At 45.8% G+C, this 24,532-nt stretch overlaps 2 protein-coding genes and 1 long non-coding RNA gene across 3 annotated transcripts; all 3 read left to right on the forward strand.

Annotated features, from left to right (window-relative positions):
* The first annotated feature begins 6,038 nt into the window (after positions 1-6,038).
* Positions 6,039-15,736, forward strand: LOC112873598 (peroxidase A2-like). Its single transcript, XM_025936608.1, has 4 exons — positions 6,039-6,450; positions 6,558-6,752; positions 14,846-15,011; positions 15,136-15,736. Exons 1-4 carry the CDS (start codon positions 6,217-6,219, stop codon positions 15,561-15,563), a joined length of 1,023 nt encoding a protein of 340 aa, XP_025792393.1. The 5' UTR covers positions 6,039-6,216; the 3' UTR covers positions 15,564-15,736.
* LOC112873599 lies at positions 6,759-12,101 on the forward strand. Its single transcript, XR_003224783.1, has 2 exons — positions 6,759-8,755; positions 9,247-12,101. It is a non-coding gene; the product is annotated as an uncharacterized LOC112873599 (long non-coding RNA).
* Positions 15,737-19,959: 4,223 nt separating the features above from the next.
* On the forward strand, positions 19,960-21,996 carry LOC112873597 (peroxidase A2-like). The gene is made up of 4 exons (XM_025936607.1): positions 19,960-20,261; positions 20,358-20,549; positions 21,120-21,282; positions 21,371-21,996. The coding sequence occupies exons 1-4, from the start codon at positions 20,025-20,027 to the stop codon at positions 21,796-21,798; spliced, it is 1,020 nt and encodes a 339-aa protein (XP_025792392.1). The 5' UTR covers positions 19,960-20,024; the 3' UTR covers positions 21,799-21,996.
* Positions 21,997-24,532: the final 2,536 nt, after the last annotated feature.

Consider the following 24,532-nt stretch of genomic DNA (forward strand, 5'->3'; position numbering starts at 1 on the left):
ACTACGCGTAATACTAGTCGGAAACTAGTAAACTGAGTGTTACTTTAAGTTTGGGGTCAAGGCCGCTTCAGTAACATAGAAAACTAGTTGGGAACTAGTAAAATGAGCATTACTGGGAGTTTGGGTCAAGGCCCCTTCAGTAACATAGAAAACTAGTCGTGGACTAGTAATCTGAGTGTTATTGGAAGTGTTTTATAGATAATCTCGTAGGTGCTTTAATTGGTTGATTAATGGGTTCCACTAGTCATTGTCAAATGAGGCAACCACTTTTGGCAGTCGCATGGTTTGGCTGTGATAGGGTTCCCTGAGTTTAGCGAGGGAGTCGTGCTTAACCTGACTAATAAACATAAATAGCGACCCTGACTAAGTGGTAAAAAGGGGTGCTTTTAGGTGTACGAAACCCCTTGTTTCGAGATACAGTCCTAAAATAATGGTTTAAAAAATGAAACACCTAAAAGACCCTTAGAAAACCTCTTTTGATCGGGTACTTAAATTATGTATAAAGCATTATTCAGGTAGTCCCGTCACCTTTCTTCGTAGTTTTGACGGAGCTCCCAGGGCCCTCCGAAGGGTTTGACATTCAAACACGGAATGCTTGCTCTTCGGGTGCCATGGGCATTGCCCGTGGAGGTCTTCCTTAAATTGTTCCTTCAAACTGAGAGTCTTGTTTCAATGGGTGGAATGTTCCCCAGCTTCTGGCTTGCGCTTCTGAGTTGTCTCCAGGTAGTCGAGAGGGAGTTGATAGTGGGTGGGGCTGTAGGCTTCCGCTTCTTCACGTCCTGTTGCCTAGCAATGATGACATTGCGAGCGTCCCGACCAGCGTTGATGATGGCGTGAAGGTCGCCAGTGGAGGAGTCGTGGAGGTTGCCGCTCCCCTGCTGGTTCGTGTCGACGGCGCGATGCCTGTGTTGGGCGTGCTTCACATTGATGAGCCTACAGCTTTCCTTCTAGATGTCATCTGCATCTTCTATCTTGATGTTGGCTAGGGATTCACTATCCATTATTACGTCCACATCTTCATCAAGTGGATCAAGGAGGTAGTTGTCGTAGTCTTCTAGCTGGACCTGTCGGTGTTTTTACCGTTGGCCTACCTAGGGATACCCTAAGATATTTGGTAAGGGATCGCTAGATCTGGAATTTGAAGGTGAATGCAAGGACACAAGACACAAATTTAGACAGGTTCGGGCCGCTAGAGTAGCGTAATACCCTACATCCTGTTTTGGGGTGTTATTTATTGCACCCTGTGCTTGGGTGTTGAGTTGCCTGTTGGCTGCTTTCTGTTGGTTCTCTGCCTATCTAGGTATCCCTGCCCTCCTTTATATATCCTCGTAGGAATCAGACTTCTTTTTCCTCACAAATAGCTTCCTTGTGGTATCCAGGGGATCTATCCCTGACAAGCCCCCGAGCTCTTCATAGCCGAATACTGCAGGCATTTCAAGTACTTCTGAAGTAGTCTTCGGTTTCCTCTGAAACTCCATCTTGAAGGTCTTCTTCGAGTACTTCCTTGGTTGCATCGAGGCTATGAGGTGCTCATGCCCCGAATAGCTTCAAGTCTTCTTTTGTATAGGGTGCGATGGAAAATCGCACTCCATATGGAGTAGCCCCCAAGCCTTAGGTTGAATCGAAGAATCAGGCTGAGGGTCAAATTAGTCTTGAATATTCTTTTCTTATCCTTCGAGTACATTCAAAAAATAAATAGTCGATGACACGTATCCTGCAGCCTCCGAGCCTGAATCCAAAACCCTTAGGTCCGGAAAAAGGATCCAAGAATCATGGCATTGGTGTTACTCTGAAATCCTGAGAAAAACTCTTCGCCTTCTGCACAGTGAAATTGAGCCTCCCGCTAGTTTATTTAACCGCGCGGTGACTTAGGGTTTTTTCTGCACGCTTAGTCTTCATATGAGCCATCTTCGAGTAGTTTTGCGGCGTCCAGCCCCCGAGCTTACGAGCCAGGAGAGCCGAAGGAGCCATGTCGAGAAGTGTGCATCGCCCAGCCCCCGAGCCTGGGAACTAGCAGAACTGTGATGGCACGCCGTGCTGCTGGAGTGTTGTTGCCGAAGCTTGATATGAGAAAAGATAATGCATACATTATGTAGCATAATGCGAAGATACCAAGTAGTACTCAGTAATAATGTGAAGACACCAAAATTTATTCGGTGTAAAAATTGCTGTGTCGAGCTCTTTTTTAGGCCATTTAAATCTCTCAAGTAGTCCACCCTTTACGTTCATCCGGTCCTAGTTTAGCCTACGCCCATAGCATGTACAAGTCGCTTAGGTCTCTAGCCTTCGCTCATACAGGACGGGTCGCTTAGGTCATGACTGGAGACTCGAGGTTTCACGGATTAAGACATTCGCTACTCGAGTAGATTAGCGACCGTTAAGAGGAGACAACGAGCAGAAAGTAGTCGTCATGTGACAAAGAGGATGTGCAGTGCGCAAAAGGTAGTCGACGAAGTGTAGCTCTGTAGGGTTTCAATGCCCATCGAGAGTCGTACACGGATAAGTAGTCAGCGAAGTGTAGCTCTCGAGGGTTTCATGCCCATCGAGAGATGTACACGGATAAGTAGTCGGCAAAGTGTAGCTCTGGAGGGTTTCAATGCCCGTCGAGAGACGTACATAGATAGGTAGTCGATATGGTGTAGCCCCCGAGGGTTTCATGCCCGTCGAGAGGCGTACCCAAAAAGGTAGCCGATCTTGTGAAGAACAAGTCGGAAAAGGTATAAGTCACTTAGCTTGATTCGTGGACGAATATCGACGAAGCCGTGGAGCTCGTTGATGGAGCTGTGACGGTTTGTTGATGAAGCTCGACTAGTCGGAGTCGATTCCGACTAGTTTTCAAGTTGAGACGAGTAGTTGATGTAGTCGTCAACGGGCCGCTGAAGTAGTCGAACTCATCGCTGCTGCACGGGGACATTGCAGCACAAGCCGAAGTTGAACCGGGTTGTCGAGGTTGGCGGTCGCGGTGCATTGACGTTGCAGCGCGAGGTGAAGTTGAGCCGAGTAGTCGAGCTTGATGTAGCCGTTCGATGAAGGATCCGATCTCGAACTTGATGAATCGATCCGCCGATGCATATGTACGAAGTAGCAATCTGCCACCTTGAGTGGATTGATGTTGATGAAGAGGTCCTTCAAATTCGCCCAATGATCGCGACGATCAGCCCCATGGTGGGCGCCAGCTGTCGATGTTTTTACCCTCGGCCTACCTAGGGATACCCTAAGGTAGGTGATTATTTGGTGAGGGATCGCCAGATCTGGAACTTGAAGGTGAACGCAAGGACACAAGACACAAATTTAAACAGATTCGGGCCGCTAGAGTAGCGTAATACCCTACGTCCTGTTTTGGGGTGTTGTATATTGCGCCCTGCGCTTGGGTGTTGAGTTGCCTCTTGGCTGCTTTCTGTTGGTTCTCTCCCTATCTAGGTATCCCTACCCTCCTTTATATATCCCAGGGAACGGAGTTCCTAGTAGGATTACAAGGTATGAGTCCTAATAGGATTACAGTAGAATCCTAGTAGGAATCAGACTTCTTTTTCCTCACGAGTAGCTTCCTTTTGGTACCCAGGGGATCTATCCCTGACAGGACCCGCTCTAGGCCTTCACAGTCCTCATTGGTGTGAATCATGACCACTTCTCGATTGGGGGCGAAGCGTTTGGCACTCCACACCACCTGGCGCTCATCTTCGTCATCAAAAGGGAGGAGGGGTCTGCCTTCTTGAAAAGGGAGTTCGCCGGGTGTGGTAATGGATCGTGGTGGACTTGATTTGAGAGACCTGGAGGGTTTTATTCCCTTCCGATGCCCAGACCTGCCCGACCAATCTGATCCCCTTACCAGACCTCGGGTTACATGAGTAGCTGAATCCGAGTAGTTGTCGAAAACTATAGCCCCCAGTGCGCGGTGGTTTCTCCTTCTCCGAGTGGTGGTAGATGATCAAAATTCTCTTCCAAATGCAGAGAAGGTCCTGGGTTGAACCGCCTCAAACCAATCTGGACATGGTTTGGGGGTTTCGAGTTTGCCGATGGAGAGAGTGTGTGATGCGCAAAAGTAGACGGCAAAGCGTAGCTTTGATCCGTGGGCAATTTGTCGGTGAAGACGACTAGTCGGAGCTGATTCCGACTAGTTGTTGACCGTGCGGAGCTAGTCACCGAGTAGTTTAAGACTCGTTCCTGGCTAGTTTCTAGTCAAGATGAGTAGTTGAAGTTGTCGTTGGCGCAACCGATTTGTCAAAGCAGTCGTGACTGCAACGCGAGTCAAGTAGTCGATGTCGTCGCTGTAGCGCATCGATGTTGTGACGCGAGCTGAAGTTGAGCGGAGTAGTCGAAATCTTCCGGCTCCCTAGGGTTGATACACCGAAGGGTGGATTCTGCCACAAGGCGGGAGTCGTATTCGAGTAACTCAGAGGGCTCTAGACCCTTCGAGTACACGAAACGGCCTTGCGGTGTAGATGTTATGGTTAAAGCCAGATGATTACCCGAAAACAATTCAGGGTAATCATCAGGTTGCGAGTGGTTGTCGAGAACTGGGGCCTCCCGATGAGTGGTGGCTCCCTCGTCCTCGAGTCCTCCTCGGCTCCAACTTGTAGTTAACGGGTACTCTTTGCTTGAGTTTGAGTAGTTGTCGAAAACGGGGGCCCCCGACAAGCGGTGGCTCTCTCGTCTCGAATCTTGAAAAGACGATCCAAGTCCTCCTCCAAGTCGGAGAGGGACTTGGATTGTGTAGCCTCCTCAGATCGGTTTGAATCTGATCCGAGTAGTCTTGGTGCAGCACGAGTTGAAGTTGCGTCAAAAACGGAGATCCTCTCGATATGCCTGGGTAGATCGAGGAGCAGCAACTCGTCGAGGTTGCTGCTTCGAGTTGATATGGAGGCCTCCGGCTTTCTGGAGTCGACTAGGTGGCTGTTGAAGCCACCCAAGCCATTGGCGACGCAGATCCAGGAGCCAAAGATGAAAGTTGTGCCCTCGTCGAGCACAGTGCTGGCGAAGCTGAGAGATGCCATCGAGTTCTCCGGTGGATGCTCGATGAACAACCCTACGTGGCGTGCCAATTGTCGGTGTTTTACCGCCACGCCCACCGAGGGATACCCCCGAGATGGTGAGTTTGTAGGTAGGGTGGCGCCAAAATCAGGAACTCAAAGGTGCAAGGAACACAAAGTTTAGACAGATTTGGGCCGCCGAGAGAATAATACCCTACGTCCTGTGTGGTTTGTATTGCCTTAGATGGTGATCGGGTGATCTTCTATTTGGAGGGGGTCCCTGCCCGCCCTTACATAGTTTAGGAGACAGGATTATACAAAAGTCCTAATCGGATACAAGCTCAGGGAGTCCTATCCGAGTACTTTTCGGATAGTTTTCTATCATCTCCGACTAGTTTTACTACTGTATGAGTAGTCTTACTATGCTACGAGTAGTTACAACAGATGTAGGGCGTGGGCCATGTCCCATCCTTTATCACGCTATGTGCACAGTTCTATAGGTCCGGGCCAAATCGCTATAAAGGTCGCTCTTCCAAATAAAATGGTGTTCATGCCTATTACTAGCAGCATTTGTTGTTTTGGAAAAAAAAGATTTTCCATGTCATCGTTCGGCAACAGGCGATATGAACAAAGCCTAACTAACGTGTGAGGTTTAATTATATTTATTTGCATTTTCAGATCCTCCCCTGTGATATATGGATACGTGATGACTAGTCAGTACATACGCTAGCACCAGTACGGTTTCATGGCAGCAGCCCAGTGGCATGAACCATACAGACATGGCTTGCACTATTGTTGTGTTTTCATATTTATCTGTGTAGATGCAATGTTCAGCTCCACAGCAATACAAGGCATGAGGTCATGTCACAAGTGGCACGTACAGATCGAGCCAAGCGAGCTAGAGGCAGCATCCAAGTTTGACAAGTCTTGACCACCAGCATCGCGTCCGTCCATGCCGCGATTGGCCTACGCTTTTTGGACCATACTTGACCCGTGCCTATCTTCGTATCTATATATCCATCCATCCATGCATCCTTTTTATCCATCGACCTCATCACTGATGAGCAAGTAAAGCCCCCAGTTGGCCAGTTGATTGCACTTAGCTTATTATTAACTGACAGAAATCATGCACGGCTGGTCCGTACGTTTAACTGTCGAGCTACAGCCTATAAATTAGGGGCGCGTGCCTGCCTCACCGTGCTCATCATCACCTTGATACTTCAGGCACACACATACACAGATCGACATGGCTTCCTCTACTTCTCCTGTAGCCAGCGCCGCCGCCGGCGTTCTGGTGGCAATGGTGCTCGCCGCCGTGTGCCTCCACGGCGCGGCGGCGCAGCTGTGCGAGGACTACTACGACGACACGTGTCCCAACGCCTACGACATCGTGAAGAAGGTGCTCGTCGACGCCCACAGGTCCGACGTCCGCATCTTCGCCAGCCTCATCCGCCTCCATTTTCACGACTGCTTCGTCCAGGTACCTGCCAAGCTAGCCCTTGCTACCTTCAATGGCCGCGCGCCATATGGTACATCACCCATGATGAGATAATAATAACCGGCAGCTTAATTATTCTGTGTGTACAGGGCTGCGACGGGTCGCTGCTGCTGGACGGCGTGCCGGGGGTGATCAACTCCGAGAAGGGAGCGCCGCCCAACAATGGCTCGGTGCGGGGGTTCCCCGTGGTGGACAAGGTCAAGGCGGCGCTGGAGGACGCCTGCCCGGGCGTCGTCTCCTGCGCCGACATCCTCGCCATCGCCGCCGAGATCTCCGTCGAGCTGGTACGTACTATACGGTGCCCCGACAAACAACAAAGAATACATGTGTGCATTATTTCAACAGGAACACGCCTATCAGGCCCATGCGAAACAAAAAGACGTTTTGTCGTGCTGCAAAATTAAACAAAAGTACCCATGCACTACCGGATTCAGGACCTTAGACACTCGGCAAAGTCTTTGACGCGTGTAACACCCGGCAAAGGACACTCGGTAGTGAATATTTCGGCAAAGACGTCTTTGCCGAGTGCCTTTTATCGAGCACTCGGCAAAGGCTTTGCTGAGTGTCAGGGTAGGCACTCGGCAAAGAAAAGTAGCCATGACGGCGTTTGTGGCCATGACGGCTCTTTGCCGAGCGCCCTCTGGCTGGCGCTCGGCAAAGACTGGCCCTTTGCCGAGGCCTGTGACGTGGCCCTCGGCAAAGGGCCTAGTCTTTGCCGAGCGCCCTCAGTTTGGCGCTCGGCAAAGGCTGGCTCTTTGCCGAGTGCCTGTGACGTGGCACTCGGCAAAGGGCAGTCTTTGCCGAGCGCCAAACGGAGGGCGTTTGGCAAAGTTTAGGTCACTTTGCCGAGTGCCTGTTACGTGGCACTCGGCAAAGTTCAGGTCACTTTGCCGAGTGCTTTTTTTATACACTCGGCAAAGACTTTTTTTAAAAGATTTTAATTTGTTTTTTCCCCACCATTTTACACAGGCACATATCCACACAGGCATATTATTTAAAATTTCACATACACAACCAAATTCACGCAAGACTTATGGTCACAACCAAATTTAACAAAGTCTCGTCATCACACAAATAATATCATATACACAAGTTCACCACATAAGTGTTAACAACGATAAAGGTTCATTTGAAGTTCACCACACATGTTCACCACACAAGCTCACCACACAAGCTCCAATGTCACAAATGAAGATTTCGAGATGGCTGATTTGGAGTTGCCTGATTTGGAGATGGCGTAGCATGCGGATCATTTGACGCCGCCGATTGTCTCTACACAGAGAAGAATAGATTGCATGTGAGACAAGATAAATGACGATCATACATAAATATAGCCAGACTATTAGAAACCTAACCAATAAAGCTAACAAAGAAGATGGATTACTTTTAACCAATAAAACTGAAATGCAAATGACAGCAGATAAGCACACACATACATGGGCACACTTATAGAAACATACACGCGTGAGAACACTACAGGCACACACATAGTGAGAACAAAATAAAACAAACATCACTGGAGTAGTATCTCAAATAGTAGTTCTGAACTAAAACCATGCATTTGATGTTGTACCAGCAAATACTTGACATGGCATACACTGAGATACTGATGCACTGCTACTTAAGCATTCTAAATGAAACATGAAACAAAAATTCAACAAGGCAATTGCCCAAAACAAAGGTCTCTAGTTGCAGGTTCCAACAATACTAGGAGAGCTAAGAGGTCTGCCACTGCCAATACAGGTGGTCATAAATCCAAGGAAAACTCTAGAATTCATAGATTCTCCTAACGTGAACTATTAAAACAAAAGGAAATACTGAAGTATGCACCATTGCCAAATTGCTGTTACTGAATATGAATAAATAGAAGAACGAAGGGAAACAAGAGAGAAGGAATAATTTCCTCTTCCACTTATATTTTACCATTGGAGCATCTAGACTTAACCTATAGTTACATATATACCCTAGACTTGACAAAAGCTGGCGATATATACATGACTGTGTAGTAGATCGACTCGTAGGTCGTGCAAGCTAGAGCTGAGCCGACCATCTGCAGAAGCTGCATGCGTAAGCTAGAGAGCTAGCTAGCAGCAGCAGCAGCGAGGTGACACGACGGTGGAGTACGTACAATTTAGCAGAATATATGTGTGGGGATCTACTACGTTCCGAATGAAGTGGGAAAGATGCTACACTTACAGGAGTAGAGTACGGATCAGGTGGTGGAGGTTACGCGAACAGAGAAGCTGGCGGATGTACACCCGTTGCAGCGCTAAGACTCTGCATGTAAGTAAGTACATCACTCATCCTTTGCTCCAACTCCTGTCGTTTTCTCGTCTCTTCTTCCAGTCGGCCCTGCACAGTTTTCACCCCAATGTTACAATAATGCAAACAAAACGTATGTAATAATCAACGAACGATGGACAAAGAAGGAATAACCTGGAGTGCCTATATCTGATGGCGTGAAGTGCCCTGCCGAGGTCGTATGGCTGGGCTCGCACTCGTGCTCCTTGCTCGGATCTGAGAAAGTGTAGGAGTAGAGGACGAGTCGATTGCGCCATCGGCAATCCAGTACCGTCCTTTCTTCTTACCTCCTCCGACCCTCATGACGATCTCTGTGTCAAGATCCTCTGTGGTGGGATCATATTCTGGGCCATGGACCTCTCTTGCCATCGATGTGTAGTCACTGAGGCGGGTGTGGATGCTCGTATTGCTGTATGCCTCGGGCCCATCCTCCGTGTTGTAGCTAACGTCGGAGGTCGTCTTTCCCTTGTGGGACAGAGCAAATGCCGTGAAGAGATTGCAAGGCTGGCCACCATGTGACGATGACTGCGAGAAAAGCAACAAGATGATTAGAAAGCATGCATAATTGAGTGTTAGATGAAATAAATGTATTCGTGTACCCATGCTTCAGCGTATCCGCTGAGGTTGCGGCAGCCTTGATGGTGTGCTACACCTGGCATCATCAAACGTCGCTCCCGGCAAGCAACGTGATTCTCCTCCCACTCCTCGGAGCACCACTTCTGCACTATGTGTCGCCAGCAATCGGGATACGAGATGCACCAATTAGGAGTCACCTACAAGACACCAAGTACATGCATGACGTATTAGAAGATGAAATTAAGCCATCCTAATGTAGAAAAAGAATCAAGCCACAGTGTTTTGTTCTTTACCTGTATGTACTGCTCCGGAGTCAAATAAATTGTTCTTGCTTCTTCTTTGGTGACCCTCTGTCCAAGGACGGTGGCGTGGTAATTTCTAACGGCTTGGATACGCGCCTCGTAGTGCATCTCTCAGACCAGTTTCTTGCAGCAGTTGGTGATCACCACATCTGCCTCGCCCTCTTTACCAGCCTCGCATCTGAAGAAATCCTACATATACAAACACAATGGATCTCATTCATTTATGGTATAAAATTGTGCAATTAATATGCGATTTATCGAGCACTTACCCACAGCTCCCCCTTCACCCGCTCCGCCTTGTTGCTGAATACCCTGCCCTCCCGATCTTCAGCATCGAGGGCCGCGGCGTAGTGCTCAAACGTATAGGCCAGCTCCCACACTCCGCCGTACTCAACGATGCCAGGAAAGTGTTGCCTGCATAGAATACCGATGATGCCATTGACGGTGCGCTTGTGAGAAGCTCCAGGCTGCACAATCTTCCAACCCCTGCACAAGTGATTAAGAAAAATCATTACTTTCTATTCCAGATTTGAACATATAACATGTAGAAATGGTGAAAATATTTAAAGTTACCTGTTCTTATCGGGAGTAATCAGCGGGCGCCTGTCACGAGGTATCGGTCGGTGAGGGAGACTCGAGGGACCTCGCAAGTAGACTCTCGATGCACTAGAGGCTGCGGAACTAGAGCCCGTGGAACCAGAGGCGGTGTGCTGCAAATCCTCATCCTCCTCCTACGACTCCTCATCCCTCTCCTGCACCTCCTCGTCCCTCTCCTGCACCTCATCCTACGTAGGCAACTGTGCCTCCTCCTCCGTGTTGTCCTACGAGGGCCCCTGTGAGCTCCCCCTCCCCCTCCCCCTCCCCTCCTCCCCCTCCCCCTCCGTGACGACCCCTCTGCTACATCGGACGGTGCAGGGGCACTACTCGCCCTGGAGTAAAGGGACCGTACGTTCCTCAAGTAACCACCGCCCACCATCTTTGTTCAATCACCTGAAATTAAGAAGAGTAAATCAATAAGTACAGATAAACATACCATACTTAGAAAGAGATGCAAAATAAATAAAATATAATTATGTAATAATATAGTATTACATTGATTAAAAGTAATCTTCATCATCAGGATTAGCTGGATCATAAGTCTCATCATCACTATCAACCATGTCATAGTCCGCATTATCCGAAGCATAACTATCGTCATTGACATTGCCTAAATGTAATGCTTCTAGCATTTGTAAGTCTTTTGCATTTTGCACCTCATCCTCCTCCTCCTCCTCATCAATAACCATTTCAACTTCCATTCCGATCGCTTCGGTTAAGTCTATCTCAAATCGCCCTTCTAGCCCCTCTTCTTGAAAGAACTCTTCATCATATGTGTTTGGGTCTAAGTTGTAATCGTCATTGATTGGGACAGGTACTTTGCCATGCGGTGATACCTTGTGCACAACATACCAACCCTTAAGATGCTCCTTGGTTTGGCACGCATATGGGAGATAATAAACTTGTATGACTTGTTGGGCCACAATATAGACATCGTCTCCTGGTAAGACGGAATCCTGTCGGACCTCCACTAGCCCAAGATTAGAATATGTCCGTCTCGTTACCTCTGGATCAAACCAATGGCATTTGAATATGACGGGATTGAGAGGTTTGGAACCATGAAAACTGAGTTCGTATATTTCTTCAATTCTTTCATAATACTCGACATTATCAAGGCCGAGAGTAAAAACTCCAGAATTTGTGGTCTTTCGATTGGGTCAACTTGCCTCATGGCTTCTCATCCAAAAACGATATCCATTAACGTCATAACTAGAATATGACCTGACCCTATTGTCAAAGCCATCTGCAACCTGTCTCAACTCGGCACTCATCCTATGACCCTGCAAGTTCAAGCACGATAGATCGTTATATTATTTGCACGTAACAACAACTACGATTGACAAACTAAGTACGAGCTACATTGGACAGTACCTGCTGTTTGAACCAAGCAATGAAAGTGGGCGATCCATTCCCCGCGCCCTGTCTAAGAAGGGTATCACATTCCTGCTCAGTAGGATCCCTTGATTGACGCCAGAACTCACGAAGAAATCGCTTCATGTACGGCACCACCTCTTCAAGGTTGGTCAACACATATAGCATGATCTGACGCCATTCTTGAGGGCTCAATGTCTTATTGCTCGAACCACTTGCACTTCCGAGTTGCCCTTGCAACAGGCTGAGGTTCGATTCATTTTCGCTAGCATTGTAACGAGGGGGAGGATTTTGCACGTTAGGGAGGTTGTCACCTACAGGATAGCAAGTACATGCATGACATATTAGAAGATGTAATTAAGCCATCCTAATGTACAAAACGACTAAAGTCACGATGTTCTGTTCTTACCATAGTATGTTGTTGTGAAGTTGGACACCTCTTCATGAATGTATGCCTCTGCAATGGAAGCCTCAATTTTGCTTTTATTTCCACATTTCTTTCGAAGCACCTTTAGACATCTCTCGATTGGATAGCACCAATGACCCTGCACGGCCCCCCCCCATTCGTGCCTCATACGGGAGGTGCAAAATCATATGCTCCATCGGATTGAAAAAGCCGGGTGGAAGGATCTTCTCCAACTTACAAAGCAACACCGGTGCCATTCTTTCTAAGTCTGCAACCACGGTCCGAGATAACTCCTTGGCACAAAGCTGGCGGAAGAAATAGCTCAACTCTGCAAATACTAGCTAGACATGCTCAAGGAAATAGCCTCGAACCATCGCTGGAAGAAGCCGCTCAATCCATATGTTAGTCATGACTCTTCATCCCTAAGACTCGCATAGATGAAAAGTTGACCCCCCCTACTCAGATTAGCTGCATACCCATCAGGGAACATCAACTTCTTAATCCACTCTAGTACTTCCCTCCTCTGGGGCTTGGTCAAGAAAAAATCGGCCTTCTCTATGTCTTTCCGCGACAAGGAGGCTTCATCTCTAGGTTCGGTCTATCACATAATATTGCCAGATCAACTTTAGCCTTAACGTTGTCCTTTGTCTTGCTGGGAATATCCATGATTGTTGACCAAAGTGCCTCAGCGATATTCTTTTCGGTGTGCATGACATCCATGTTGTGTGGAAGGATCAGGTCATCATAGTAGGGGAGCCGAGTCAAGCCTAACTTATGAGTCCACATATGTTGTTCGCTATATCCCACAAAGCCACCTGCTGGATTGACCACGAGAACATCTATTTCCTGACGAATTGCGGCACTAGTCTTCATTGGAGGTGCAAGGCTTGTCACTGCGACACCTTTCGTAAAGTTCTTGATGTCTCGTCTGAATGGATGGTCAAGAGGGAGGAATTGCCGATGTTTGTCGAAAGCAACATACTTGCCACCCTTCTGCAACCAAATGAACCTAAGACCTTCCTTGCATACAGGACATGGGAACTTCCCATGAACACACCATGCGCATAATACCCCATACGCCAGCAAGTCATGCATGGAGTATTGGTACCAAACATGCATTATGAAGTTTTGCTTTGTAGCCCGATCGTATGTCCATACCCCGTCCTCCCAAGCATGGATCAAATCATCAATGAGAGGCTCCATGAACACACCCATATTATTCCCCGGATGTCCAGGAATAATCAACGACAAGATTATATTCTGTCGTTGAAAGCATACGCCCGGGGGAAGATTGAGGGGGATAACGAATACAGGCCAGCATGTGTATGTGGCAGCAGACATTCCATAAGGATTGAACCCATCTGTTGCTAGCTCAACACGTACATTACGAGCATCTCTAACTTTCTCATGATGAATGCTATCAAAGTGTTTCCATGCTTCACCATCGGATGCATGTACCATCTTGTCAGGATTGTATTGTTTGCCATTTTTGTGCCAAGTCATTTGTTTCGCGTATTCCTCAGTCATGTATAGCCTTTGGATCCTCGGTATGAACGGAAGGTATCGTAGGACTGTCATGGGAATGTTAAGCTGTCTCTTTGGGCCATCACCATCACAGTCTACCTCCATGAACCTTGAGAATTTACACTTTGGACAGTACTTTGCTTCCGCGTATTCTTTCCTAAACAGGACGCACCCATTCCTACAAGCATGTATCTGCTCATACGGCATCTTGAGTGCACGAAGGAGTTTCCGTGCCTCATACATGCTCTTTGGCAGAATGTGACCCTTCGGAAGCAGGCTGCCATAACTGTCAATAAAGCATCAAAGGCGCCTCGACTCAGACTGTACTGCGACTTTAACGCCATTATGCGTCCAATGGCATCAAGCTGAGAAACCGTCGTATGTCCATGAAGGGGTTTATGTGACGCGGCAAGTATGTCGTAGAACGCCTTTGCGATCGACTCTGACTCCTCCTCCGTTTGTCCCTCGGCGAACCGTGCCTCCCCATAGTCATCCAACATGTCCGCTACACCAGCATTACCATCATAATCCTCGACACGTGGTCTCACCGCATCCTCTCTCATACGATTGGCTTCACCGTGGTAGATCCACCGGGTATAGTCTGCCGTAAATCCATTCTTGCAAAGATGTTCCCCCATGTTCTTCTTATTTTGTTTTTTCCTATTTGCACACTTGCTGCATGGGCAGAGAATCATATTCGCTCCTTTAGCAGCTTCGCCAAACGCCATTTCCAAGAAAGCATCGGTCTTCCTGATCCACTCACTAGTCATCCCAACCTGACTTGGGCGGCCAGTGTACATCCACGCACGGTCTTCCATCCTCTAACATATACACTGGAGATAGAGTAATATCAATTGCCCTACGTATATGCACGGGAGCGAGGAATATGGCATGTTATATCAACACAGCATAATGATCTATAACAACTCCTAAAGATACATGGTGTATTTTTTTAAAGAAACGTGCATCAGCTGGTGGACACATGAACGGATGCAGTACCTGCGGCGGTCGGGGCGCGGCGGGGGCACGGCCGAGGGCGCGGGCCGGGGGCAGTACCTGCAATGGAAGCCTCAATTTTGCCGTGTGTTTTTCTTTGCCGAGTGTAGCACTCGGCAAAGAGTCTCTTTGCCGAGTGCCCGATATTTAGCACTCGGCAAAGCCGCGGACACTCAGCAAAGATCGCGTTTCCGGTAGTGATGCATGCATGTGTGCATTATTTATTTAAAAAAAGATCCAATAATCAATTGATTAATAATACAACTGCGTGCTGTGCTAGATGTAAGTTTTTCATTCCGTGCAGTCCGGTGGCCCAAAGTGGGGCATCCTGCTGGGAAGACTGGACGGCCTGACGGCCAACTTCCAAAGCGCATCCAACCTGCCATCGCCCTTCGACAACCTCACCATACTCGAGCAGAAGTTCAGGGACGTCGGCCTTCGTGACCCCGTCGACCTCGTCGCCCTCTCAGGTAAATAAATTCAGCATGATCCTCCTCCTACCTCGCTCAAAGCTCACGCATTTCGTCGTCTCTTGGTTATCCTTATTTCTCTATCGACAACCCACAATTTATTTATTTCACTAAATGCGTGCAGGGGCCCACACATTTGGCCGGGCACAATGCCAGTTCGTCACGGACCGACTCTACAACTTCAGTGGGACGGGCCGGCCCGACCCTACCCTCAACTCCGGGTACCGAGCTTTCCTAACCCAGAGGTGCCCGTTGAACGGCAACGGATCGGCCGTGACCAACCTCGACCCGACGACACCGGACACCTTCGACAAGAACTACTACACGAACCTCGAGGTGAACCGAGGCCTCCTCGACTCCGATCAGATCCTCAAGTCCGCGCCCGAGGCACAGGGCGTCATCGCACCCATCGTCGACCAGTTTGCGAGGAGCCAGGATGCCTTCTTCAAGAGCTTTGCGCAGTCCATGATCAATATGGGGAACATCCAGCCCGTGACAGACCCCTCCATGGGAGAAATCCGTTGCAACTGCAGGAAGGTTAACGACAGTTAGTTAGAAATGACTGATCACGTGGATGTGTGTTCAGTTAATTTCAGTACGTAGTACAAGTCAAGCACCCTGGCTCCTGTAATGTGCAGCTCATTACTTAGTAGTTCTTCAGTTTCATAATTGTTCATATATAAATGTGAAATAAAGAGGAAAAAATTTCTCCTGATAGCTTATAAGTATAATTGTCCACTTGCTTGCGACACTATCATTTGACGAAAATGGCACATATATAGACATTGGAGGACTCCAAGTAATTTCATGAAATGAATATACGAGAACGTTTTCGGTGGCAAATTCAGATTCAGTAACAACATTCAGTGCCACATTACTGTTTGCATAGTTGGATGTGTATTCCTTTTTTTTCTAAAAGGAAACCTTATTGGCTTTTGACCTAATGATTGGGTGACGTAAAAAAGTTTCAAAAAATGCAATCACCTATAATGAACACTTGGGGGCGACGAAAAAACCACACCATGCTAATGTGTTAAAATAGGTCCATGCTAAAGATGTGGAAGATATGACCCGTGCTAACTGGTCGGCCTACCAACAAGCGAATGGCTATCAGCTAACCAGCGTTGATCTTTTTGATCACGGACTTGGGTCATGAATGCAACGTTTACCTTTTTATTTCAGGTCTCTTTCTTGACCAGAACACCCTCGAAAAAGAGGGTAGAACCAGAAAGAGATCGAAGGAGGAAAACGACAGTGATGTAATTTCTGCATGTATACTGTGAACATAAGGAGGTTGGTAATCACCTGACGATGATTGATTGCATCACTTGATTTGGTCACATCATTATGATTGATGTCAACAGGATTCAGTAGCTTTGCTAATTCGGTTCCAACTTACTATCTCGACAACAAGTTGATTCGACCAAAAACGGTGCACATATAAATTGTATATTCTGATGAAGACTCGGAAGTAGTAACGTTAGAGACTTACAGAAGAAAGAAAAATGTCTGTACTGTAGAACTCAGCATGCAGCAAACATGCACGAATCTGTTTATTTATATACTTCTCTAACAACGTACAGGAAATGTTTTCCATAATTCTTGTGAGCCAGGAAAAGTTTGTTCCATAATTTTGCTCGAGCCCAATCAGGGATGCAAACTACGAAAAAACTATATTCCTTCAGTCAAGTATGTGGTCGTTTAATTATGTAAACCTACATAATGTGTTCCGCAATGGTAGAACATTTCACCAGTTTATGGAAAAGATGGAGATATATACAATGTTTATTATATATCATAAGAAAAAACGGCTGTTTGCAACCTCTTGCCCTGGTTGATTGGCACAGGGGCTGGAACAATGATAGGATACCTCCATTATGTAAAAGTTGAAGCTAGCCACAGTTATATCAAACGGGCCTACATGTCCATGCATGCTGCTAAAAGTGTGTACCCCGTGAAAGCGATGGCCAAACCACGTATGCCAATCTATAATTCTATATGCATATTCTTTTGGAGACAGGGTAATAAGGTGTCTGTTAAAGCAAACATGCTACTTTTTTTTGTGAAAACGCAGACATGTTACTGATGCTTTTCTTGCAGGAACTTCTATGATATTTCATCAAAATAAATTTCAAGTTCATTGTTATCATTTGTTTTGGATCTAATACATTTTCGTGTGGAAGATCGTAGAGTCATTTATTTCCGAACATCCTCCATATACAATCATGCAAAAGCACATGGTAGCGGCGGCCAGGATATATATACAAATGAAGCAAAAGAAAAAATAATGTGAATGGACCACACTAATTTTATGCACACATCAACAAACAGGAAGCTGAATAGAAGCATCCTACGTCAAGATCACACTGCACACAATCACAACAATACAATACAGGTAGTCAGTATCACAATACAGCTATACAAGGCCCATATATATGATACTACCGATCAACATCCAAAACAATATATACCAAGTATTTGTATATAGTCCATCGTCAGAATAACTTTTGTGAGCAATAGGCATAAAGATTTTTACACTAGCCTGTATGGACTCTGGGAGATTTTTATAGAACACTATATACTTCGAAAGAAGTTACAGAACTAGTATTGTTATGAGCTGTATAAGAAAAATACTACTGCATCATAAATGTCTCTAGCTGAATTAATGACTCATTTGTTGGAACAGCTGCACTGGTGGCAAGGTAGATGCAAATCATGGATGGTCTAAACTGTCGCTGCAACTTCATTTGGCTTGGTTTCTTCAATTAGTTCTACTGTTCCTTGGTTCCTCTGTACAAGAGAACAATTAATAGCACGGACAATTATTTTATTAGAGTTGAAGAAGTTCACAAATTCTAACTTTAGTTGTAGTAGTAGATTGAGGACATAGTGCACACATAAATGATGTAGTAAATAGTTTATCAGCTTCACCATCTAGTTTTCCACAATCCACAATCCACTGCTTTAAAGAGTCTAACCGTGACAACTAAATTACTCCCTCCGTCCTAATATATAAGGCGTTACCACCTTTTACTCAAATCCCATAATATAAGGCGCGCTCTCAATACGCACGTACATCGATGCAGTAATACTAGTGTTAAGAATTAAATACGTTTCATGATTTTTGAACCAGAGGTGGGTACACCTTAGGCCAATTGTGCCAGATGAGTTTCATGGTGATGAAACTCCTCTCACATCCCATAAAATTCCCTCTTTTTTTCTCCTCGTCATGTCAGCAAAATTGATGATGTGACATAGAATTTAATACCATAAAACTCCCATTGAGATAGAGGGAGTAATTGCAAAAAACTATCCTAGTCACCTGCATTGGGACTGCCCTAAGGATCAAGAATTTTAGACACTGCCCTTTAGGTTCTGGTGGTAGAATCTAAAGTTACCACAGAATTTCACCTCAAAACTTTGGCTTTTACATGGAGAAACCAAAAGGAGGGAAAATACCGATGCCGCCAAAAAAAATGTTTGTTTCTGATTTTTTTGAAACTTATGTTCTTTCTCTGCTTTCTCAAGTTATCAATGGATCGGAGTTTTTCGTGCGATGCTTCATCCTAGCATTCACTAACTGAGCGAATTGCATAAAAGTTTCTTGGGGTGTCTCAGGTTGCCGGTTTGTTTTACTAGAAACATACTGCATTTGGTACGTGAATAATGGATCGCTTTTTTTTTTATTTTGTTGACATTGTTGTGATGCCACTGCTCAGCTGTGGGTTTATCCCACCTAGTTTGATTTATCAAAATTTGGTATAGTAATACCATACTTTTGATTCCATTCTAGTCTATTGTAATATGGATATGGTTAGAATGGTCGATCATAGCTTCATTATTAATTTGAGAGAAGAATGCAAGATTCGTTTAAATTTTGATTAACTTATATTAAGGCTGCTGCCTTGATTTCTTTTAATCAATTTAACTATTAAGCCATATAAGGACGATTCACTAAGATATTCTCATTGTGGAATGCATTCCAGATAGCTGATGTCATGCAAGTTATATCATGGAACTATAACACGTCTTCATTCCAACGCTAGTCCTTGTCTACAAGATAAGTTTAACAATTCCGGCAGATTAGGCCACAGGCACTAGCTAGGTTCACAAAGAACAAAATACAAACAGCATTAGGTATACACTACCTAACAAAACCCCTACGTACTTGTTTCAATACATCCATGTGCAGCTAGTACTCAAGAATGCAGCAGTAGTCATACTGACGGCGAACAGCAGCCAGCGGAAGGTTTGAAAAATCTTGAACATCATGCGTACATGATTGATCATCAGCCATGTTCGGGCATCCTTCAAATCTATTTATATATACACTTCTCTGTACTTTTAATAAACTCATTTTTTATATTTAATTTATATCTATCTATCTGTTTATCTATCTCTGTCAACACAGATAAGCTAAGTGATCGATAAGGCTAGCTGTTAAGAATGATAACGATCAAACCACCTTAGATGTGTGTGTGATGGTTAGCTTGTACACTGTTAGTAGAGTTTCGCAGTGAACACACTACAAACGAAATGGTAACAGTCACGCATGCTGCCACGTGTCGTCGATCCCGTTATTGTTTGTATCCATGCATGTGAAGCTAGAAGCGTAATTAAGTAATCAAGAATTGTGGTTGGTACTTGGCTGGTACACATAGAGAAGTAAGGAGCCAATTTTGATACGTCTTGACCAGCAATCAGCATCCATGCATGTATGATTAGCTAGTAAGCTCAAGACGTTTGGACCATGGTTGAAAGTTGAAAAACATCTGTCATCATGTATATCCATGCACGGTTTTTCTTTTCAGGAATCTAGGCAATTTGAGGTTGAGAATCATATCATGCATCCATCTCATGTTGACTTGTGAACTAACAACCCCAATCATTGGTTGGTGCTGTAGTAGCAGTACTGAGTTATCAGCCTATAAATCAGGGAAGCGTGGCCGCTTCACCGTGCTCGTGTCTCGATCGCTAGACGTTCAGGACGACGTAGATACAGTCTTGCTGGAGATGGCTGCTTCCTCATCTTCCCGTTCCGCCGCCGCCGCCGGCGTGCTGCTGCTGCTGCTGGTGGCTGCCGCTGTGTGCCTCCACGGCGCGACGGCGCAGTTGTGCGAGGACTACTACGACGACACGTGCCCCGACGCCTACGACATCGTCAAGCAGGTGCTCATGGACGCCCACCAGTCGGACACCCGCATCTTCGCCAGCCTCATCCGCCTCCACTTCCACGACTGCTTCGTCCAGGTACCAGCTTCCTTCAGATCGATTCAGTTCACAATTCATTGTTCCTTTCATCATGCACACAATTCACAAATGGTGGCGACCGTTTCTTGCTACTAGGGCTGCGACGGGTCGCTGCTTCTGGACACCGTCCCCGGGATGCAGTCGGAGAAGGAGTCGCCGCCCAACAACGGCTCGGCACGCGGGTTCCCGGTGGTGGACGCCGTCAAGGCGGCGCTGGAGGACGCCTGCCCCGGCGTCGTCTCCTGCGCCGACATCCTCGCCATCGCCGCGGAGATCTCCGTCGAGCTGGTACGTTACGTCCCTGCTGCCTTCCTATCTACTTGGCGACGTGCTACACAGTATTGTGATGATCAACGTGTAGATGTGTTAGGTGCGACGTCGCTTTGATCGTATGGGCATGCCATCTCGATCGATTATGAACTGTCAACAACATGCCATAATAACTTCATCGCCATTGTCTAGTTTCCAAGGAACGATTTGATGGGCGTGTCGGTGCCTGCATGTAAAGTACAACTTTATACGTATATACTTGTAGCTGTACTAAGCTAGATGCTACAGCTTAATAAGTGCTAATGTAGGTTCTTAGGTTTATGGACAATCGGCCTAGCCATCTGTTGATTCTTTACTTACTTTTTACTAGATGGTTTTGACAACATAAAACGTGAAATAATGTTATGACAAATAAACAGTCTATAGGCAAAAAAAAAAAAAAGGAATCTGCGGCAACAGCAAAGGGTAGTAGATATGACTTATGATTCACATGAGTGCAAAACGATGATGAATACGGATCGATTATTGGTAACTAGCTAGTACTAGATAAGATAATAATGCAGACGGCCATCATATGATGACATGCAGTCGGGAGGCCCCAGCTGGGGTGTGCTTCTGGGAAGGCTGGACGGCAAGACCTCCGACTTCAACGGGTCCCTGGATCTGCCAGCGCCCACGGACAACCTCACCGTGCTTCAGCAGAAGTTCAGCAACCTCAGCCTCAACGACGTCGACCTTGTCGCCCTCTCAGGTGCAGTAGACATTCGCCTCGATCTGCAGCACATTCTTATCATCATCATCTCCCACATGGAACTTACAGAACCAACATCTCGCTGCAGGGGGGCACACCTTCGGCCGGGTACAATGCCAGTTCGTCACGGACCGGCTCTACAACTTTAGCGGCACCAACATGCCGGACCCGACCCTGGACTCGTCGTACCGGGCGTTCCTGTCGCAGAGGTGCCCGAGGAACGGCGACGGCCGGGTCCTGAACGACCTGGACCCGACGACGCCGGACACCTTCGACAAGAACTACTACACCAACATCGAGGTGAACCGGGGGTTCCTCAGCTCCGACCAGGAACTCAAGTCGTCGCCCCAGGCGCAGGGCACCACGGCGCCCATCGTCGACCAGTTCGCTGGCAGCCAGGACGCCTTCTTCGCGAGCTTCGCGCAGTCCATGATCAACATGGGGAACATCAGGCCGGTCACGGACCCGTCGCAGGGAGAGGTCCGCACCAACTGCAGAAGAGTCAATGGAAGCTAATTAATAATCATGGAGGAGAGGATCAAGTGCGTGTTCTTCAGTTCGTAACTGAAAAATAAGGGCTTTCGCCTCAGATATCCCTCAAGTGTGCAGTTTATATATGTATGTATTTATATTTCTTATTTTCCAACATTATTATAGATGTATAATTTATCAACCAATATATATATATATATATAATTTCCAACATTATACATGTATACTTTGTTAGCGTTATGCAGATGGGTCATATCAGTTGGTGAAACAGTTTGTTGGACTGAAGAATTCCTGAGGACGTGTCTAGTACTCTAGTTGTGTCGGATCATTTGTGCAAACCAAACTAGAAACTGTTTCAGTTATCTGTTGTTAAGCCGGGGATACATTGGATGCTCCCTCTGTGGGTCCCCTAAAGAATAATGTACACCCCTGTCAAGGAAAATCCAAATTCTGGTAGTGATTGTCGGCTACTCACGTTGCAATTGTGTTCCTTTTCTTTTAATCACGACGAGTGTGATACAGTACATGCATGTCGGAATATAAAAAAAATGTTACGTGAATACATGCGATAAGTGAGACAGTACGTTGCAGTAGTATAGTTGCAATACTGTGCCCTGCACATGCTTTGATTCTTAGCCACGTTCTTATATATTCGCTTAATTGTTTAGCTCCACCACAGCTAGTTTAGTTTTCTCTCGGAAAATGACACTTTCTCTTGTGGTGTTTGCCATTTGATTTAGGGGGTGTTTGATACTTAGGACTAAACTTTAGTTCCTATCACATCCAATATTTAAATACTAATTAGGAATATTAAATTTGCATAAATGGAGATTGATTTGTGATACGAATCCATTAAATCTAATTAGTCATGATTTGATAATGTTGTGCTACAATAAATATGTGCTAATGATAAATTAGTTAGGCTTAATAGATTCATCTCGTGAATTATTCCCCACTAATACAATTAATTTTATAATTAATCTATATTTAATACTTATAATTGGTATCCAAACATCCGATATAACTGGAGTAAAGTTTAATCACTCGGATTCTTATTACGAAACGCGTAAAACGCGTTGATGCGTGGGCTTATGTTTGGACACGTGAATTAATTGCTTCAATTAAATCGTTGTCTGCACAAAAAATAATAAGGTGCGGAGGTTTCCAAGAAAATTGAGAATGCATGATCCACACCCTATTAGAGCAAGCTCAATAAGGGCACGTCAGCGTCGTATCACCAAGACACAGTCAGCTCATTCCGATGTGGTGGAGAGAGAAAAGAGGAGAGAGAGTGAGCGACAATGCCACGTCTACGATGCAAATGGTATCCAATAATATTTTACGGGTCAACTAAATAATTATGATAGTATACCATTTGATCACACAACCATTGTACAATTAAATGCTGCAATCTGTCTATGAAACTTTACGATGGAACTGTGCACTGAGAGTGACTATTTCATTCTAGTGTCAAGCTAACGTGGCAGTTTTGGTAACTGTACGATGACACTTCCTATTGAGATTGGTCTTCTACTGTAGTCATGATACGTAGATAGCGTCTCGTAATCCTCCTCTGACCGATAATTAATGTTCAAACAAATTTCGAAAGTGACAGAAACCGCCTAGCATCCTCTATCATCTGCCAGCTAGATGTGCTTGTTAGTTGCATGGACAAACAAATAATACAGGATGTTGTTTGGATCCAAATGATAATATCTAAAAATGCTAAACTTTAGCACTAGTTGATATCCAAACAAGATTGCTAACGAGATGGACTAAACTTTAGACAAGATTTAAAAATTTTAGCAAGAGTACAAGTGCTAAGATCATCTCTGGCAATGGCCCTCAAATCAGACCCTCTACTTCTTGAGTAAGGGCTCTCTATATTTATTTTTTGAGAGTTAGTTTTTTAACCTCAACTCCAGTAATAATTTTTAAATCTCACCCTCTTCTTTTTAATTTAAAGAGTGGGATCCATTTATCAGTGGATAGGGACCTCCCTAGAGACCCTCCAGGAATATAGGGTGGAAGATCATGATTTTTTTATTCCACCCTTTAAATTTAAGATGTGAACTTATTTAGAGGATCTTTAGCCTATCCAAACTCTATACGTATAAGGTTGGCACACGTATATACATGTACATACACATATGAGAAATGATAGTCTGCTGCCAAGGAATATAATCTAGGATGATAGCCGGTGGTTTTTTTTAATGTTGTTTCGCTATTGTAGAAACACCCATCCCCTCGGCCCACGGTGCCGGCCCAATCAATACCGTGCTGGTGGTTCCTACATGAATTTTTTTTGAAAAAGAGTTAAAAAAATTAAATTAGAAAAAGGGGTGCCAATTTGCAAATGAAAAATGGGTACCTCCCGCCCGATCAACAGGTGGGAGGCGTGGGGCTGGGCGGGAGGTTCCAAAACTTTTTCCGGGCCCCTCCCGAGCGCCTCTTCGCAAATAAGAAACTTTCTTATTCGCGAAGAGAACCCTGAGGCATCCTGCCCGCCCAACGGGCGGGAGGCGTCCCGCCTTATATTGATGTTCTGCTTCAATAAGTCATGACCTTCACTCTCCTCAAGTGAGGAGGGCATATTGTTTGACCAACGAAAGCCTCACTAGTTCCTTCTTCCCGTTCACTATTCGCGTAGCCTGATACGAGTTATTTAGTTCGTGTCTCCTTGTTCTTGGGAAGAACCGTTCCCTGTTTCTTATTTTTTGTTGGAATTTATGTTTTACAAACTATTTAAAATTCATAC

The sequence above is a fragment of the Panicum hallii genome, chromosome 9, assembly GCF_002211085.1.
Source record: "Panicum hallii strain FIL2 chromosome 9, PHallii_v3.1, whole genome shotgun sequence".
NCBI classification, from domain to species: domain Eukaryota; kingdom Viridiplantae; phylum Streptophyta; class Magnoliopsida; order Poales; family Poaceae; genus Panicum; species Panicum hallii.

Excerpts from the sequence above, each read along its gene's own strand:
- LOC112873598 (XM_025936608.1), top strand. The coding sequence starts at position 6,217 with ATGGCTTCCTCTACTTCTCCTGTAGCCAGCGCCGCCGCCGGCGTTCTG. Across the intron at positions 6,753-14,845 it reads CCGAGATCTCCGTCGAGCTG|TCCGGTGGCCCAAAGTGGGG; the intron begins GTACGTACTATA and ends CATTCCGTGCAG. Across the intron at positions 15,012-15,135 it reads CGACCTCGTCGCCCTCTCAG|GGGCCCACACATTTGGCCGG; the intron begins GTAAATAAATTC and ends AAATGCGTGCAG.
- LOC112873597 (XM_025936607.1), top strand. The coding sequence starts at position 20,025 with ATGGCTGCTTCCTCATCTTCCCGTTCCGCCGCCGCCGCCGGCGTGCTG. Across the intron at positions 20,262-20,357 it reads TCCACGACTGCTTCGTCCAG|GGCTGCGACGGGTCGCTGCT; the intron begins GTACCAGCTTCC and ends TCTTGCTACTAG. Across the intron at positions 20,550-21,119 it reads CGGAGATCTCCGTCGAGCTG|TCGGGAGGCCCCAGCTGGGG; the intron begins GTACGTTACGTC and ends GATGACATGCAG.